The sequence below is a fragment of the Eschscholzia californica genome, unplaced genomic scaffold (assembly GCF_041429995.1).
Source record: "Eschscholzia californica isolate CP2 unplaced genomic scaffold, dmEscCali1.0.p SCAF_2, whole genome shotgun sequence".
Classification (NCBI taxonomy): domain Eukaryota; kingdom Viridiplantae; phylum Streptophyta; class Magnoliopsida; order Ranunculales; family Papaveraceae; genus Eschscholzia; species Eschscholzia californica.
This window is the reverse complement of record NW_028238309.1, coordinates 26,947-44,558: the sequence shown is the minus strand read 5'-3', so window position 1 is coordinate 44,558 and position 17,612 is coordinate 26,947. Positions and strand designations below refer to the sequence as shown.

The window sequence follows — 17,612 nt, the reverse complement described above, 5'->3', positions numbered from 1 at the left end:
CCTACATCACCACTATCACCGGTTTTCCCACTCATAAACCCCACAACACCACCTTTCTCTTTCAACGAACAACTAACATCGAACAAACCCGATTCATTCTCCCATTATTCCACTACCAACCCAAGTACCACCCAACCATACCCTTTTCAAACACCAAGGCAATACTATTCACCGAACACCACCCCACTCGAAACCCAAACCCAAAGCCACCGAACCGAACCCTCACGGCCCATCATGGATACACCTATTCGCCAACACTCTCGTGCCATCTCACCACATCTCACGCCCAACCGAGGAACCGATCATCACCACCCCTCCCATCAACACGATCCTCACCACCAAACCGATCATCACCACCCCTCCCATCAACACGAACCGGAAACCGTCAACCACCCAACCCATGGTTTTACCGATAGCTACAACCCTAACCGAACCCGTCTACCCGAACCAGTACCGAACAGACCCACTCCAAACCGAGACATAGGGTTCCCATTACTCAATAACCAAAACCGAGAAGACCAATTTGAGGCCGACTACAACCCTTACCATCATGAAGCCCGTCAACCCAACCGATCCAACTATTATGAACCAACTAGATTCAAAAACCGACCAACCTTTACGGAACCACACCATAACGGTTCCATGCAACGTAACCGTTATATTCGTCCCCGTCCCAAGTATAATGATCCGGATGACTACCACCTAGAGGATGATCACGATTCTACACCACCTTCTTCTATGTACCGTATCCGTATGGACGTCCCGGCTTATGACGGTTCCATCAACATTGAAAACTTTTTGGATTATATAGCTCGAATGGAAATCTTCTTTGATGTTATGCAGGTTTATGGACAAGAACAGGTTAGATGTGTCACTGGCTATCTTTCAAAAACAGCGTCAACATGGTGGAAACAAGAATCTGAACAACGACGGTTATCTAATCTTCCTCCCATATCCTCGTGGTCTGAACTTAAACCACTTATGATGGCCCGTTTCCTCCCTCCCGATTATGAAAATCAGTTATGTCTGGAATATCTTCGTTGTCGTCAAGGACGACGTTCAGTTGAGGAATATGCCTCCGAATTTCAGCGTTTAAGTACTCGGCTTAATCTACCCGATACTGAATCCATGAAATTGGAAAAATTTAAGGATGGTCTTCGGGGTGACATTAAGGATCTTGTCAACCTCCGTCTTTTCTCTTCCGTATCGGAATGTATTAGTGTGGCTCGATCTTTTGAATCGGATTCTAGATCAATTTTCAGGGGAAACTACAATCGTCCTAATTATATTCGACAACCTACTAATGATACTGATCTTTCGAAACAAACGGATGACGGAGCTAAGATTGTTCCTGAAAATCCTTACAAAAAACAACCTCCAGGTAAGTGTTATCGTTGCTTTGAGACAGGTCACTATTCTAATAATTGCCCATTACGTGGTAAGGCAAATTTAGTGGAAAAACAGGATTACTTGGATGAGGAGGCCGATCATGTCAATATTGACCCGGATTCAGGTGACCGTGTTATGTTAGTAACTCGTCGGGTACTTTTTACTCCTCTTGAACATGATCTTTCTCAACGGAAAAATTTATTTGTTACACGAGGAACGGTCTTGAACGAAGTTTGTACGATTGTTATTGATAATGGGTGTGTGGAAAATTTGATTTCTTCCAAACTTGTGGCTTACTTGGGTATTCTTACTATCCCTAAACCACAACCTTATCATACTGCTTGGATTCAATCCGGTACTGCAACCCGTGTTGATCGAATGTGTACTTTTTCCCTCTCTTTTGGCTCTTTCTATTTATCTGACATTACTTGTGATGTTACCGATATGGATCTTTGTCATATTATTTTGGGACGTCCTTGGCAGTCGGATGTGGATGCTATTTACAAGGGCCGTTTGAACGTTTTTGAATTTCCATGGATGAAGAAGATTATCACATTGTCACCGATTACGAGAGGATCTGATGAGCTTGCTTCCATCATACAATCGGTTCGGGACGAACCTTCTGGGGAACAGGGTGCTGATGCAGGCGCATAGGCGTGTGGGCCCACGTCCACGCGTGCCCACACCCTATTAAGTCATAATAGTAGTTTATTTAGTAGAAGAGAAGTTACTTTAATTTGATATTTCTTTATTTTAAAGTTTCTATGTTTGAGTAGTTTATTATTTTAGGAATCCTAGTTTGAGTCTATCTAGGAAGGTTTATTATCTTATAAAAGGGGATCTAGTCTATGTTATTATTCACCTTGAAGAGAAAAACAATTGAGTTATTAAGAATTTAAGTTTAGTTTATCGTTTCTTACAGTTTTCTTTAATTGTTCCTAGTTTATTTTATTGTTCTTTAATTATTCCGCTGCGTCTACATCAGGTTTCCAAGCTAAAATCCCACCCCTACTGACAAGTGATGAGGGATCATTTTGAATTTGGGACTAAGTTGAAATAGGGGCTAAATCTACAAATGGCACAAATTTTAGGCGGTTTATACAATTTGGTAGAATTCAGGGTTTATTTGTATAATCTAATGGAAATTGAGGGTCAAACTGTAAATTTCGAAATACTAAAACCAAAAATGAGAACCGAGTTCTGATGGTTTGGCTTATAATCAGAACTAGTCATTTATTTATGGGAAAATGTTATTTGACACTCTTTGGTACAGGCTAACAGGGCTGATTACCTAGGGAGTGTACCAAGGAGTCCCCCTATCAACTCTGTTATTTAAGTTAGTTTTAACTTCCGCTTCGTAATATTTATGTGTGCATGCGAATGTATTTAATTTGCGAGACAGGATTTTCAGGTAAGACCGATCCGATTTGTAGAAGCGGTTCTGCCGAAAGTTTTGTCTCGTCTGTGAATAGCCGGGGCATGCTCGTGCTTATTTATGAGAGACATGACGTTACAAGTGGTATCAGAGCAAATAGTTCTAGTTACTGATAAGTTGTGTGGAATGTAGAGCATTGATTGTTCTAGACTTCAAGAACTTTAAGAACAAGTTTCGCAGATTTGACTGGTTCAATAGAAATAGCACATGAAGCATTAGATAATATATTATGTATGAATACTAGGTTTGCTCTAAAAATGGATTGAAAGTTGCATTCTAAACTAGGCCTCTGTTCTATCTAAATTTTCTGAAGTTCTTGAGAAAAATTCATCATCTGATAGTAGTAAGATATCGATAATCTAGAAAATAACATGATGAAACGACATCATCATACCCAACCTTGGATACACCTGCATTATCATTTTGTGTGATCCAAATTCATCAGCATTTATTTCAACAAAAATAAAAATAAATTCATCAGCATTTTATATTGCAACTACATTTCTTGCGTGGCCTAGTCTGATTGGTGAATTATGAATACCTTCAACCATATTATTTAAAAGAGTTCAATTATGCCTTGGCCACTCTCATGACCTTGTATCTGTATTAGTTGGCATAGTTGCCATCCACTTCTCTCTTTATGGAATTCAATTCTGTGTAGCTAATTCACCGTCCATCCCGACCCATTATATATAGACTAGTTTGTAGAGTAGTAGTTCCTCAATTTTATACTGCTTTCCTATACTTAGTTTGTGTATTAATTATTTCAAGCTTGGCGGCAATTTCCTAGTAAGTGATCATCAAGATATAGAATGGAAGAAACAAAGCAGCCGAAAAGTTCATTGGTGATTGAAGAGATGAGAGAAAAAGCTGAAGTTTATGAGGGAGCAGAGATTTGTAAAGAGAAATGCAAAGAACTCCTGAACCAAGTTGAATTGCCAACAGGGTTATTGCCATTAGACGACATCGATGAATGTGGTTATGAGAGAGAAAGTGGTTTCTTCTGGTTCAAGAGAAAATATAAGAAAGAGTACATGTTTGAGAGCATTGGGAGGCTTGTCTCTTATGACCCACAAGTGACTGGTTACATTCAGAAGAAAAAGATAAAGAAAGCTACTGGTATTGAGAGCAAAGAAGTCGGTATTTGGCTCACCGTTACCGAACTAACTGTCGACGACCAGGAAGATCCCTCAGCTAGCAAGATTACCTTCAAGACTCCCCTTGGTCTCTTTAGAACCTTCCCTGTTTCTGCTTTCCAGATCCCAGATGCTGCTGCTAATTAAGTATATAGCTTACCTATATATATATCTTATGCATGCATGAATGTTGGCCGGCCTGCCCCTTGGTGCTTTAGATCCATATATGCATCTTGTTCCAAGTCACTAAATAAAATGCCCTAGCTAGCTAGGCTTTTTACATTCAAATATGTCCCTTGTTTTCTAGGCCTTCCCTTGATTATCTTTATAATTAGTTGCTTAAAAGAAAGAAAAAAAAAGCTTTGTATTAATAAAAATTAATGTAAGGAAATCAAATTGAGCATTATAATAATTAAGTACATCCATTAGACTTTTTTTTTTTTAAGAAAAGTAATACTATATAGTATATCATTGTCCATGTCTCGAACCCAAAACATAGACAGTGGAAACCAACTTGGTGACACTCCAATCAAGTAGTTGGAATTTAAGAAATTTAGTTGTGTGGTTTAACTTCGTTTCTTAATCTGGTCAGCGAATGTGACTCACTCGCCAATTGCTCACCTAAATTCGATGTCTTGAACAGGCTTTAGGCCCACTGTAGTATCCTTAGAATGCTCTTGTTGTGGTGCCATGGTTGGTTAACCATCTTGTTTCCCTCCATGGTTGTACTTTTGTTTTCCCATTAATGAATCTATTTTACCGTCTCTAAAAAAAAAAAAATGGTCGAAGTTATATATGCATCACCTAATAATATAGAATTAAAAAAGTAATATACTACACCAATTCTACATGATATATATACATTCTATTCATGTAATTCTTCCATAGGAAATTTATCCAAGGCCAATGATATAGTGCCTAGTATCTATCTCCAATTATAAGAAGCTAATTAAAGACATCAACTCATTGTTAAGAAGTAACAAACATTCATTTATTTCCATAATATTTTAAATGCTGCAATTCACTACCCACCCGCTCCGATAGCGATACAATAGGCTGTCTTAAAAATTACGTAAACTGTAACAACTTTAACTACTACGACCACAAAACCTAATCCGAAATACATAGGTGGTTTTGGATATATCAATAATCTAGTGCATAGTTTTGCATCTTCCTTCACTGGACTGATATTATATTATTAGAGAACTTGGTGGTGGTTATGGCCTACACGAGCTATGGGTGAGTTGGGAGGGGATCACCGAATAAGAAAGAGTGAATGAGAGAAAGAGACTCGCTTGGTTTATTGAGTGGTACCAAATGACCTGCCCCTCTCACTGTTATAAAAGTCAGTCCTTGGTATTCCACCATTCTCCCTCCAACCTGCTCGATCCATCATCAGTTAATTATTTCACACGTACATATCAAGAAAATTAAAACAATTTTTTTTATTTTAAATACCAACAAAAACATCGATTAGCAGGACCAATAATGAGAGAGAAAGTGAGGGTAGGACCTACAAAAATGGGAAAGAGATAAAAACATACCTGAGAGTTATGGTACCAAGTCCGCCATGGTGTTTTAATCGGTAAACTCAATGCTTCGGTCCAGAATCGTGATCCTATCACGGGTACCCTTCCATCTGCGTCACCACTGTTCCACAAACACATAAAACCACATCAATCATCTGTATAATTAACTTTAAGTTAAAAAAAATGAATGCCAATTCAAACAAGGAGACATGGATCGTCCTGTCACTGGTCATTAACAGGGTCCAATAAGAAAATTATCATGTGATCTCAATTATTTTCCTGTGGCCAAACTACCGTCTGTCCGGACTAGTCAAGATCAACCTTATTTTTCCATAAAACGAATGGTGTATACTCTAAACTGAACCGTTCTTCTCTATATACACAGTTTAGATGAATAGAAAATTACGAAAAGATTAAAAAAAAAATACCTGTACACCCAAATCTTCAGACCAGCTTTCATAAGTTTGGTGTAAATGGGTACGACTGAAGATACCGTAAAATTATATGTCCTTAATATTGGATCACTGCAACAAAGTAACATAACCCCCCACAATTATCACAGTCAAATATCATTCAACATTTCTATACATCTACTACTAGCTAGAGTCAACAAAGGAAGAAAACTGACTTGCAAACTTTCCATTTTCCAGTAGTTTTGGCATGTAGAGAAGATCGAACATCGACCTTATTAAAGTATTCTTCTGCGTATTTAGAATAACAAGGATCATAACCTCCAAATATCCTCATCCTCCTCGTCAATCCATGTTTACTCTCTCCCTGTGACATACAATTGATATAAAAGAAATGTGAGAATAGTCCCAAATGAGAGAATATGTAGTCCCACATGGGGGTGAACAATCACTACCTTAGATCGGGAACTACGATCTGCATTTTCCATATCATTGAGCAAGGAAAGTGAATTGTTTTGAGGACAGGTGGGAGCATAAATATTGTAGATATCTATCTTCCGATATTCTTGGAAGACTAGATTCATGGCTTCATTGCATTCATCTGACCAGTTAAGGAGCTTGAAATCACATACATTTTTGGCGTGCTTGTATACTTGTCTCGATATAACTGCATGACTCCATGCATATTCTAATAATCCCATCGAATCATAGTAATCCTCAGTTTCTGGATTACCCACCTGCAGGCGCGAAAATTTTAGGGACTAATTAATTTTGAATACCTCAAGTAATTTATGGTGTTATGATATTCAGGCTTTAGACAATTTGAATAGAAGACATAGGTTAAAGAAATAAATAAATTTATATAAGGGGGGGGGGGGTTACTAACCATGAAACCTTTGAGATTAATACGTGAGTAAGTTTGTTTGTTGTTGTTCCGATCGTAGACTAGGTCGGCTAGTTGAGGGACATAGTGACCTACCAAAAATTATTCGATAGAAAGAAAGTCGATCAATTTCAAAAATTGTATATAAATGCAGTTAATTTGATTTGAATTCTGAAAATAATTAATGGAGTAGCTCTTAATTAGTTACCTGCGTAACTCTCTCCCGATATGTATAAATCACGATCTTTAAACTGTGGAAATCTTCTCAGCCAATTGGTCAGGAACACGTATGCATCCTCAGCTAAGTAACCAAATAATTGAGGTCAAAAAAGAAAAATTGTAAAATTAAAGGGAAACAAACTTAATTTTGTTAGTAAATAATAATAATAAAAATAAAAATAAAAACCATTTAGGTTGAACTAATTAGTATATTACCCACAAATACATCATTCAATTGGGTGAGATCAGAGGATGTATTGGTGTAGGAGAAGCCAACTCCAACAGGGGACTCCACAAATAGTAAATTAGCATCTGAAAAGGGTAAAAGAATAAATGGGAATTATACAAAAAGTATACACATGAGTGTTAAATTCAGTTTCGTTATATCCCTTATATAAGAATCCAAATATATGGAAATATAGACCTTTCACACATCCATCTAATGAGAGAGGGTGAAATAAAATACGTGTAGAACCAACAACAACAACGAGAAAAGCAGCCAAAGTAAAGGATATAATTGATTATTAGATTCAAATTAACTTTCATATATATAGATATATAGATAATAGATGGTCCTTACAAGATAAGGACCATCTATCTTGATTTGGTTCTTTATTTCTTCCAAATGTCTGTTCCATGGAAAATGCTAGTTAGCTAGTATTATAATTGATTGAAGAGGCTCATGAATCAACCGCATTATATCACCTTTTCTTATTGGAGTTGAAGAAAATGACCAAAGTCAAAAAGAATATAATTTAAAGGATAAATGTCACCACTAAAAAGTTAGGCATATTTTCAAACTAGCACTAGAAGAGGATATAAGGCATAGAGCACCACAAGTAGCACTTTCATCTATGATAAGATTTTGAAAAAAAAAGAAGAAGAATCAAATGGGGAGGGAGGGAGGAATACACACACAAACCTCTATTCCAAGCATAATCATTGAACTCAAGTCCATCTCCCTTCCTGCTAACCTTAAGAGGACCTAACTCAATAGCTGCACCATATCCTACTGATGAACAACCAGGTCCTGCAAATTAAACACAAAATATAATTAAGGACCATATATAATAGATTAATAATTAATAAGGGTAATCCAAGATACAGTTCAAGTTAATCCGCCTCAACCGATTCCGTACGTGGAGTCACATCGGGTTCACCGTTATTACCAATACAGGAAACAAGTGAGAAAAATAATGATGTATGTACCTCCATTGAGCCAAAGAAGGAGAGGTTTATTGGACGGTTCGGATTGGGCTTCAAAGAACCAATAGAAAAGAGCCCTACCACGATCTTCGTTAACAGTAATATAGCCCGAGAAGTGTGTGACAGACGGAGTTGATGACTGACCCGGTAATAGGTTTATCACCCTATCTAACTCTGCTCCTCCTTCTGCCGATGACGATGTTGATTTGCCACGACTACTACTAATTTTAAAGCAACTACCACTGCAAGTTAGACTGAGAAAGATTGAGAAAATGATAAGAAATATACAACAATCTCCTGTTCTAGTAATAGTACTAGAAGCAGCTCTGGAGGTGCCCATTCTGTTATATGATTCACCTCATAAATGTTGCTATCCCCTATTTATAGAAGAAAATGAGAACAGAGAGAGAGAGAGAGATGTTTGAACTTTGAAAAAGTATTCAAGATTTTAGGGACAACCAATTAAAAGTTTTCATATCAATCCATCCGACGGTCACCAATGAAACACACATGTAAATGATCAAATGTGGAATTTTTTTTTTTATTAAAAAGAACACCTATATATTATATGAATCCTCTGGTCAGTCACATGAAGTTACAGTTCCGAAAAATAAAATAAAAATTAAAGCCCCATATTAGAATATTCAAAATTTGAAGAAGGCATGCATGCATTTCTAATAAATAAAAGCAAAAGAGATGGTTTAGATTGTCTTCCAAAAAGCAAGAGTAGCTGTGTTTTTTTTTTTTTTTGAATTGTTCAGCGTGTCTCGAACCCTTGACTTCTAGGATGGAAGAGTAATCTCAGTTGTTTTTTGGAGCATTACAAAACTAGGGCACACACATTATTCATGTCCTTCCAAGTATGAGGCAGACACATGTTTTCTTGGACTTTACCTCCTCCTCATTAGTCATACACCCAAAAAACAATTCTAAGAGCAATATATTCCCTTCTAGCTACTACTACTAGTTGAATTTTATTTTTAATGGTGAGATAGGATTCACGTTTTCCTCCACCACCCCACCCCCCTCCCCTAAAAAGTAGGCTTAGTAGTTAATATGGTAGGTAGTACGTGCAAAAAAAGAGAATTGAAAGGCATGTCAATTAATCAAGCGCAGGTATCCCTCCCAGATGATTTTAGAGCAAAAACTAATTACCCATGCATGCACACCCTGGAGAGCGGTTCAGAGGTTGTAGGCTCTTGATTTTAGAGGGTTTGGGACAAGAAATCCGCTTTGAATAATCCTCTGTAAAATAGTATACTAGTTATTTGACTAGTTATTCTGCCAGCGGTTGTGACCTGAAATTATATGGTGAAGACGGGGTAAACACTTTCTACTCCTTCGACTGAAAACATTATCTTTTTTGTGAAATTGATGCTCCTTATTACTAGTATATTTTTGCCGTCCCAGACACTCGTTACTAATGTTGAATGCTGAAATACCCTTGTCAGATTCTCCAGTCACTTGAATGTGAGATTTTGTATTGTATGTTTTGTGCAGGGAACTTGCACAGAATGACCTCATAAATTATATCCCTCCGGTCCAGGTCAAGGTCTTTGTGTAATTTAACAATGGTATATGAATAGTAGGAAATTCTAAACAGAAACAGAGCAAACGATCACTAAGAAAAGAACTTGTATGCTTATAGCTCGGTACTGGCGGTTTTCCACCTAGATAGGCCGCCCTTTAAGCATGCGACGACAGGCTATGACCTGCGTCAAGCCTACTCGAGACATGCTGGGGCAGGGCGATTGACACCATATCCATCCGGTTATATTACGTAGTTCCCCATTTTAACTGGCGTTGTGTCAATTCATTACCAGGAAAAGTTCTTCGATGGTTACCCATCCGTAGAAGTACTGAGAGAGAAGTGTAACAAACTTCTCAGGATATCTGGAGGTTATCACATCGAGGAAGACGAAACCCACCCTGGGTATAGTGTTGTTTGAAGTCTTATTATCTTTGTTAAAACTAACCCTCGGGTAACCAGGAAGTACGGAGTCTTCGGCACCAGGCTTGTCGAGTGAAGAATATGAAGATCAACAGTTTATCTGATTTTTTGTAAATCATTGTCGACATCAGGCTTTTTGAAAGAAGAAATATGAAGTTCATCTATTTTTTTGTGAATCATGGTAAAATTATGTACAACTACAAATATCAATCTTATATTGTACTAAGAAACCGGAACCTTTAACCCTAATATTAAGTATAAATTGATGATGTTTTGACCTCGCAACATTTGAGCTCTTCAATTTTAAGTGGGCCAGGTTGGGCAACCCAGCTCGAGTAGGCCCGAGGCAGGCCCAGAAGGAAAATTTTATATAGACTCTCCATATTTACCTGCCTCTCTAACCTTTGGGTTGACTTGGTCAATTTGTCTTGACCGAGTCACATTCAACTCACAGTCACTGCCAAATCAATGTTAGTCAAGTTGATTAAAAAACACTTGAAGTTTTCCAACACTTGCGAAACCTAACAATTTCACCTCATTCTTCAAGTACCATACTAACTGCCTCCACCAATTAAAGTCTTTTTGTCTGTGAAAACATCATGAAATCAAACGATTACTTTATTGGTGTTTGGTGTTCTAATTATGAAAAATTATGAGAAATAGAGAATTTCACATTCTTATCTTAATCTAAATTTTTATTTTTGTTATCTGTCCGCATGATAGTACCAATATCTTATGTTACATATAAATTTTATCTTTCTAATAGTTTGAGTATAGAATCAGCTTCAACTTACCGACTGAAACGGTCGACTGAAACTGTCGAAGGTATTTGACCAACATGCCTCTCAATGTGGGGGGAAAATAAGTGTGTTATTGTAAAAACATGTATAAGTGTGAATAACGGTGAATGTATAGGGTAAAAACGGCAAGTGTATTATACTAGTACAACATTTCCCATCTCTTTATCCCAAGCATCTTCGGCAACTGATTTACAACATTCTTCTCTGTCTCTTCTTTTGAGAAACCCACCGGACCGGAGGATCTCTCTCTCTCTCTTTGTGTCTCTCTTCGAATATGGGTTCTCCGGTGGAACAGAAACTCTCGCAATTAGGCATCAATGGTGATTGTTTCGGTTCTGCTCCAAATCTTCAGAAGAATCTTACCATTCTCTCTCCACCTCAGGTCACAATTCCAAACATCAATTTTGCTTTTTTGTTTTTATTGATTGATCACTTCCAGCATATGTTGAAGAATTGAAGCATATTTACCTTTAAATGTAATATATATATATATATATATATATATATATATATATATATATATATATATATATGTTTTTGTCTTTCAAATTTTGATCAGATTCCACCTAATACGAAATGAAGGTAAAACGCCTAGCTAGGTTGATCCATTATATTGACATTTTTAGGGTTTGAACAGATCGAACTGGCAAAAGTTTTGTTGGAGATTGGACAAGCTCACCTTTTTAATCATTGGTCGGAACCTGGTGTTGATGATGGAGAAAAGAAATCTTTCTTTGATCAGGTCAAATTCTCTCAATTATTATTCATTGAAATTTTCAACAAAAAAATGAATTTCCTTTGGGTTTTAATTGACTCAACTTTGTAGTTTTAATACTCATACTTGTCTTACATGTCATTTTTTTTTTCCACATCTTTTCAGGTAAGTAAGCTTAATATCAGCTACCCTGGTGGCTTAGCTTCGTATATTCAAAATGCTAGAAGACTCCTAGCTGATTCAAAAGCAGGGAAAAATCCGTTTGATGGCTTTACTCCTTCAGTAAGTGAAAGAATCTTCTATTTCCAATTGTTAGGTTGATTTTCTTTAGTTTCAGTGTTTTTACTTAATCTAGTTATATACTCCGTAGTTTGTTGGGGCATTTTTTTTTTCTAAAACTTTGAATGAATATATTGAAAAGAAAAATATTTACAACAAAATAAGGTTATTATCCATGCATCCCAATTAACCACTACATCTTTAAAAGATGCACATTTGAATGCTTCCAAGTTTTTAGCCTAAAGGAATGCTGTTCCTTTTATATCTAAGTTGCTTGATAGATTCATGTACTTGAAGATTGTGTTGTTTCTGTCCTTCCATATATTCCATACTATAGCTCTTGGCACTACGTTCCACACTTCTCTTCTGTTTGTTTTTTTTTTTTTCAGACCCTCCCACTGCTCCATTATCGTCTCGATGCTCCTTGGTGTGCACCATTTCACATTTAGAGATGACATCAAATATCCCATAGGTTATCAGCAACTGGGCAGTGTAAGAATAGATGGTCTATTGTTTGCATGGGCATTTGGTAACTGATCTAGTGTCCGCCACCATTGAAAAGAAAAAAAAAAAGTTTCCTACACATAGTTTCCAACTTCTATGACCCTCCTTCTGTCAGGAATGATTATAATGTTGTTGCTTTAGACTGAGATACTGCTTTTCAGGTTCCATCAGGCGAGGTTCTGAATTTTGGCGATGATAACTATCTCAAGTTTGAGGAGGCTGGCATTAAGGCAGTACGAAATGCTGCATTTGTCCTTGTTGCAGGTGGACTTGGGGAACGTCTTGGTTACAATGGAATAAAGGTAGACTTCGAACCACTGCTTCTTATCATTGATATGCGATTCAGCAAGCTGGAATATTTATCCCATGAGTCCCGTGTATGTCAAGATAGTCATTGGAGATACAAAACTATCTGCTGGTTCTTACAATTAGGGATTTGTAATATCTTTAACCAATTCTATATACATATTGCAGTTAGCTCTTCCTTCTGAGACCACGACTGGAACATGCTTCCTACAACACTATATTGAGAGCATTCTAGCTCTTCAGGGGGCAAGCTGTAGATTGGCCGAAGGTTAGTTTTTTTTGACTTTTTTCTACTTAAAATGTTCTTGGTTTTACCAAAACATTATTTCTACATTTCTTGAACTGCTTCTCCACTTCCTTTAGTCTTTCGATAAAAGCTGGAGTTATGACGTATGACTTTAATATTAGCAAAGAAATTTGTATTTTGCTTTTCAAGTTAAAGCTTTGGATCTCTATTCTAATGTTCGGAAAGATTTAGTTCCTGAGTGCTTACCCATGGAGTTATATGTTTTCAAGTACAAACCTATTTCAGATTAGCCAAATGTATCTCTGTGTTTTTTTGCATCTTATAGTGCCTTTTCAGCATGCTCTTATCCTCCACTTGTTCAACTGTTTCCTTTTAATTCATAGACAAATGCAACGCAAAGATCCCTTTGGTCATCATGACATCAGATGATACACATTCACGCACTTCGGAGCTTTTAGAGTCAAATGCTTATTTTGGGATGGAGGCAACTCAAGTGAAGCTTCTTAAGCAGGTATATAAGTAACCACTATTAGATCTTATTGAACATTATTTTGAAATGGCATATATCTTTTCCTTGCGACTCTTGATTCAGGAAAAAGTAGCATGCTTAGATGATAACGATGCCCGGCTAGCTGTGGATCCTCTCAACAAATATAGAATTCAGGTACTGCTCTTGTTTTACCTACTTTTAAGTGTTCAATTGGGTGATTTTGGAAATCTATCTAATCTTCAAGGACCATTATCTGATATGTAACTTGTAGACCAAACCTCATGGGCATGGGGATGTCCATTCACTTCTTTATTCCAGTGGCCTTCTACAAACCTGGTATGCTTGTCTATGGTTTTCTGGAATGTACTTTTTTTTATTCGAGTTTGGATTCTTGCGATGATCTCATATCTGCTAATCTTAATGTGATGCTTGTTGCGTTGCACACCACACCATATAACTCTTAGCATTTGCTCGGAGTTCTAGGCTTTCCTTAGTTCTCTATGTTTAATTTTGAACATATTGCGCTTCTCTCTATCTAAAACATCAATACTCTCCAAGGTATAATGCAGGTTTGAAGTGGGTTCTTTTTTTCCAAGATACAAATGGACTGCTGTTCAAGGTTCGGCAATCGGGTGTTCAACACTATTAGATACTCATTTTAGAGCCCTTGTGATAATCTTGTATTTGGTGAATTTCTAACTGTCTCCTTTGTTATTTATCTCCAGGCCATTCCGTCAGCATTGGGAGTTAGCTCCACCAAGGATTACCATGTTAATTCTCTTGCTGTTCCTCGCAAAGCGAAAGAAGCCATTGGTGGAATTACCAAACTTACTCATTCTGATGGTACTTTTATAACGATAAGATATTTATGCTACTTGTAGTGCTCTGTTAGGTTCATGTGATAACAATTCATTCAGGTAAACAAAACTAGAAACCACTTATTACAATTATACAAAACGTGTAATTATAATAACTGATGGTCATTACTCATCTTAGATATGAGATGCCTGAAATTCTGCTCTCTTCTTTTTTTCTGAAGAAGGCAACATATTTGCATTGGGATTAACATTTCACCACTCTCTCTAACTAACTAGGAACATGCAGTATGTCAGTCTATATTCTGCTTGCTGCTTTTCTGCTATCTTTGTCCAAATATATTCACACAAGGACCCAAGCAGTCAAGCACCAGAGTGGTGCCACAGATATAGTTCATTGTAGTAAATCTGCGGGCCAAATATTTATGTTTCACATTTGTTTTGCAAACACAGGGAGAACAATGGTGATTAATGTTGAATACAATCAACTTGACCCTTTACTTCGGGCAACTGGTTATGCCGATGGAGATGTCAACTCTGAGACCGGCTATTCTCCTTTTCCTGGAAATATAAACCAGGTAATTTCTAACATCAAGCAGCTCAATTTGTTGTGGGCCTATTTATTGCTTATGCTTTTCAGTTTTTTGTATCTTCTTGTCTGTTGTGTTCGTATCATCTCCCCTCTTCCTCCAGTGCCATTCTATTTATTGGCTGGTAAAGATACATTTGTAATGTTTCCTGGAGCTTACATTTTTCGCACATTCAAGGGTCATTATGTAAGCAAAGTATGTGTCAAGCTATCAATATAGTGGAAAACTGAAAATTATATGGGTCAGACTAACAATATAACTTCATTTTTCATGCAGCTTATTCTGAGCCTTGGTCCATACATCGAAGAGCTCACAAAAACACACGGTGCTATTCCGGAGTTTGTAAATCCTAAGTAAGTTCTCTCTCTCTCTCTCTCTCTATTTTCTTCTTACTTGAATAAAATCTTTCTATTTTCCAATTAATGTTCAATTCTTTTTGAAAACTTTGAATTAATATTCAAAGAAAGAGGGGAATGTAATGGGGGGAACAAGAGCAAAAGGACAACAAGAGAAATTGTTACATCATAATGTCCTCCTCATAAAATGACTTATCCTTAGCCCAGGCAAATGTTCAAATTCTAGTTCAAGTTTTCATTTCTAAGGCCAGTGAACAGTTGTTCTTGCTTGGTTTGGAGAAACTTCTCAATCTACATTCTACACCATTAGAATATTTATAAATTCCTGTAAAAACTTATCATGATGGAACAGAGAGATAAAAAAAACTTGTCACTTAAATTTTGCTGTATATATATGGCCTTCTTTTTAAATGCATGAACTATCTACATATTTTGTATTGAAGATGCAACATACAAGGATCTAGTTTCACTGCATTCAAGTCCTTATTCTATTAGTTATTGAAATTATCTCAAGCAATTATTGCTTTTGGTTGTAGATACAAGGATTCTACTAAGACTTCATTTAAGTCATCAACTCGACTGGAGTGTATGATGCAAGATTATCCAAAAACACTTTCTCCTTCAGCAAGGGTTGGATTTACAGTAAGTAAAGTCTTCTAAAAAGTTATTTAATAATTCTAGGATGTCCTATTTTTCTTATATGTTTTATCACCGACGGAATGCAACTCCATCATGTCACATCTTCAGTTCTTCACCAAACAAAAATACGTTGAATCATCACATACTTGAGTCCCCTCTCTGGGCTATGCATTACTAATGTCTTGCAAGTTAAACAAGACAATTTTCCTTCATCATGCAGGTAATGGATGCATGGTTGGCTTATGCACCTGTGAAGAACAATCCCGAAGATGCTGCTAAGGTACATGTTTGTATTTCTTTATACGCCTTTGTGTTTTTATTGTTCAAGTGTTCAACAAGTTTTCTTTAAGAAATTATTTAAGAATATAATCATGTAGTTACTACATTTGAAAATAAGGTAGTTCACCTAGTATATGGCGTAACAGTTAAGGGATCCCCTCATCTCTCAACAAAGTTTTGCACGAAGTGAAGTGGAAAGAAGCATTCGTTGCATCTTTAAGGACTGAAACTGTTGTGTTCACTGTCTCGTTATATGCATGGGAACACAAGTACATCATTTTCATTGCATAGAATATGAGAATCTTTTGCTTTGTGATTGGTTTCGAGTTCCTTTAATTTTAAAGTCTACTTGAATTCTGTCGAAGGTACCAAAAGGAAACCCATACCACAGTGCAACATCTGGAGAAATGGCAATTTACCGAGCTAACAGCCTCCTTCTTAGGAAGGTAATGACTCCTGGCTTTGATGATATTGTAGAAATAAATTGATATTAGGTGTGGTCAATTATAAGTATTATTTATCCGAAAGGCCCATCTTACTTATTGATGTTTACGAATTCCATCTTTTAACTGAAGAAACTGCGTCTTTACAATCTCTGTCCTTGGGTTAATATGAGTGGCGTTAAAGACGTGCCCTTCTGTGCCTCTGTTTCTGTTTTATCTGCTAAAACCCTTAAAAGGAATCCAGAAATTTGAAAAATGTCAGTCTGTCGTGGTTTTACCAGGCTGGTGTCCATGTAGCAGATCCTGTTGTAACGGAATTCAATGGACAAGAAGTTGAAGTGTGGCCACGTATTACGTGGAAGCCAAAATGGGCAATGACATATGCTGAGGTGAGAAGCAAAGTGAGTGGAAGCAGCTCCATCTCACAAAATTCTACCCTGGCTATCAAGGGTCAGAACGTGTTCCTGGAGGATCTCTCCTTGGATGGAGCACTTATTGTCAGCTCGGTAGAAGATGCAGAGGTAGTAAATATATATGTTTCTGTTTCGTACTTACATTATCGCCTGGGGTTTTCAATAGTTCAAAAGTAACCTGTATTCACATCTCATAACAACTCATTGTGTTTAATTACAGGTGAAATTGGTAGGATCGGTGCAGAACAAAGGTTGGATCTTGGAGAAAGTTGATCACAAAGACACATCCATTCCCGAGGAAACAAGGATTAGAGGTTTCAGAATGAACAAGATTGAACAGCTGGAGCTAAACTACAACGAGTCAGGAAAATTCACCTACAAATCTTAGAGAGCAGAAACTTAGCGTACGATAGAATGATTTATTCCATCATCTGTATCTATCTTCTTACTTACGTTATAGAGGTCTTATGTACTCGTCTTGCTTCGCCTACAAACTGAGCAAGACGAACTTTTGCAATAAAAAGAAACATTAGTATCTTTAATTTTACGAAATCGATTTACCGTCCTTCTGGCCTTAA

General features: G+C 37.0%; 3 protein-coding genes across 3 annotated transcripts; 2 read left to right on the top strand and 1 right to left on the bottom strand.

Annotated features, from left to right (window-relative positions):
- Positions 1–3,636: 3,636 nt before the first annotated feature.
- On the top strand, positions 3,637–4,107 carry LOC147554827 (uncharacterized). The gene has a single exon (XM_086664474.1). It carries the CDS (start codon positions 3,637–3,639, stop codon positions 4,105–4,107), a length of 471 nt encoding a protein of 156 aa, XP_086520600.1.
- Positions 4,108–4,926: 819 nt separating this feature from the next.
- Positions 4,927–9,020, bottom strand: SCPL33 (serine carboxypeptidase-like 33). Its single transcript, XM_086659762.1, has 10 exons — positions 8,211–9,020; positions 7,924–8,031; positions 7,218–7,313; positions 6,991–7,083; positions 6,786–6,874; positions 6,355–6,636; positions 6,118–6,266; positions 5,918–6,013; positions 5,505–5,610; positions 4,927–5,340 (listed from the first exon to the last, which is right to left on the bottom strand). The coding sequence occupies exons 1-10, from the start codon at positions 8,545–8,547 to the stop codon at positions 5,194–5,196; spliced, it is 1,503 nt and encodes a 500-aa protein (XP_086515888.1). The 5' UTR covers positions 8,548–9,020; the 3' UTR covers positions 4,927–5,193.
- A 1,373-nt stretch (positions 9,021–10,393) lies between these two features.
- Positions 10,394–17,576, top strand: LOC147554825 (UDP-sugar pyrophosphorylase-like). The gene is made up of 17 exons (XM_086659760.1): positions 10,394–11,340; positions 11,596–11,700; positions 11,839–11,955; positions 12,618–12,758; positions 12,931–13,030; positions 13,393–13,520; positions 13,602–13,673; positions 13,771–13,835; positions 14,058–14,118; positions 14,225–14,342; positions 14,768–14,892; positions 15,181–15,257; positions 15,797–15,902; positions 16,120–16,179; positions 16,544–16,624; positions 16,903–17,142; positions 17,255–17,576. The coding sequence occupies exons 1-17, from the start codon at positions 11,233–11,235 to the stop codon at positions 17,420–17,422; spliced, it is 1,872 nt and encodes a 623-aa protein (XP_086515886.1). The 5' UTR covers positions 10,394–11,232; the 3' UTR covers positions 17,423–17,576.
- The last annotated feature ends 36 nt before the right edge of the window (positions 17,577–17,612 follow it).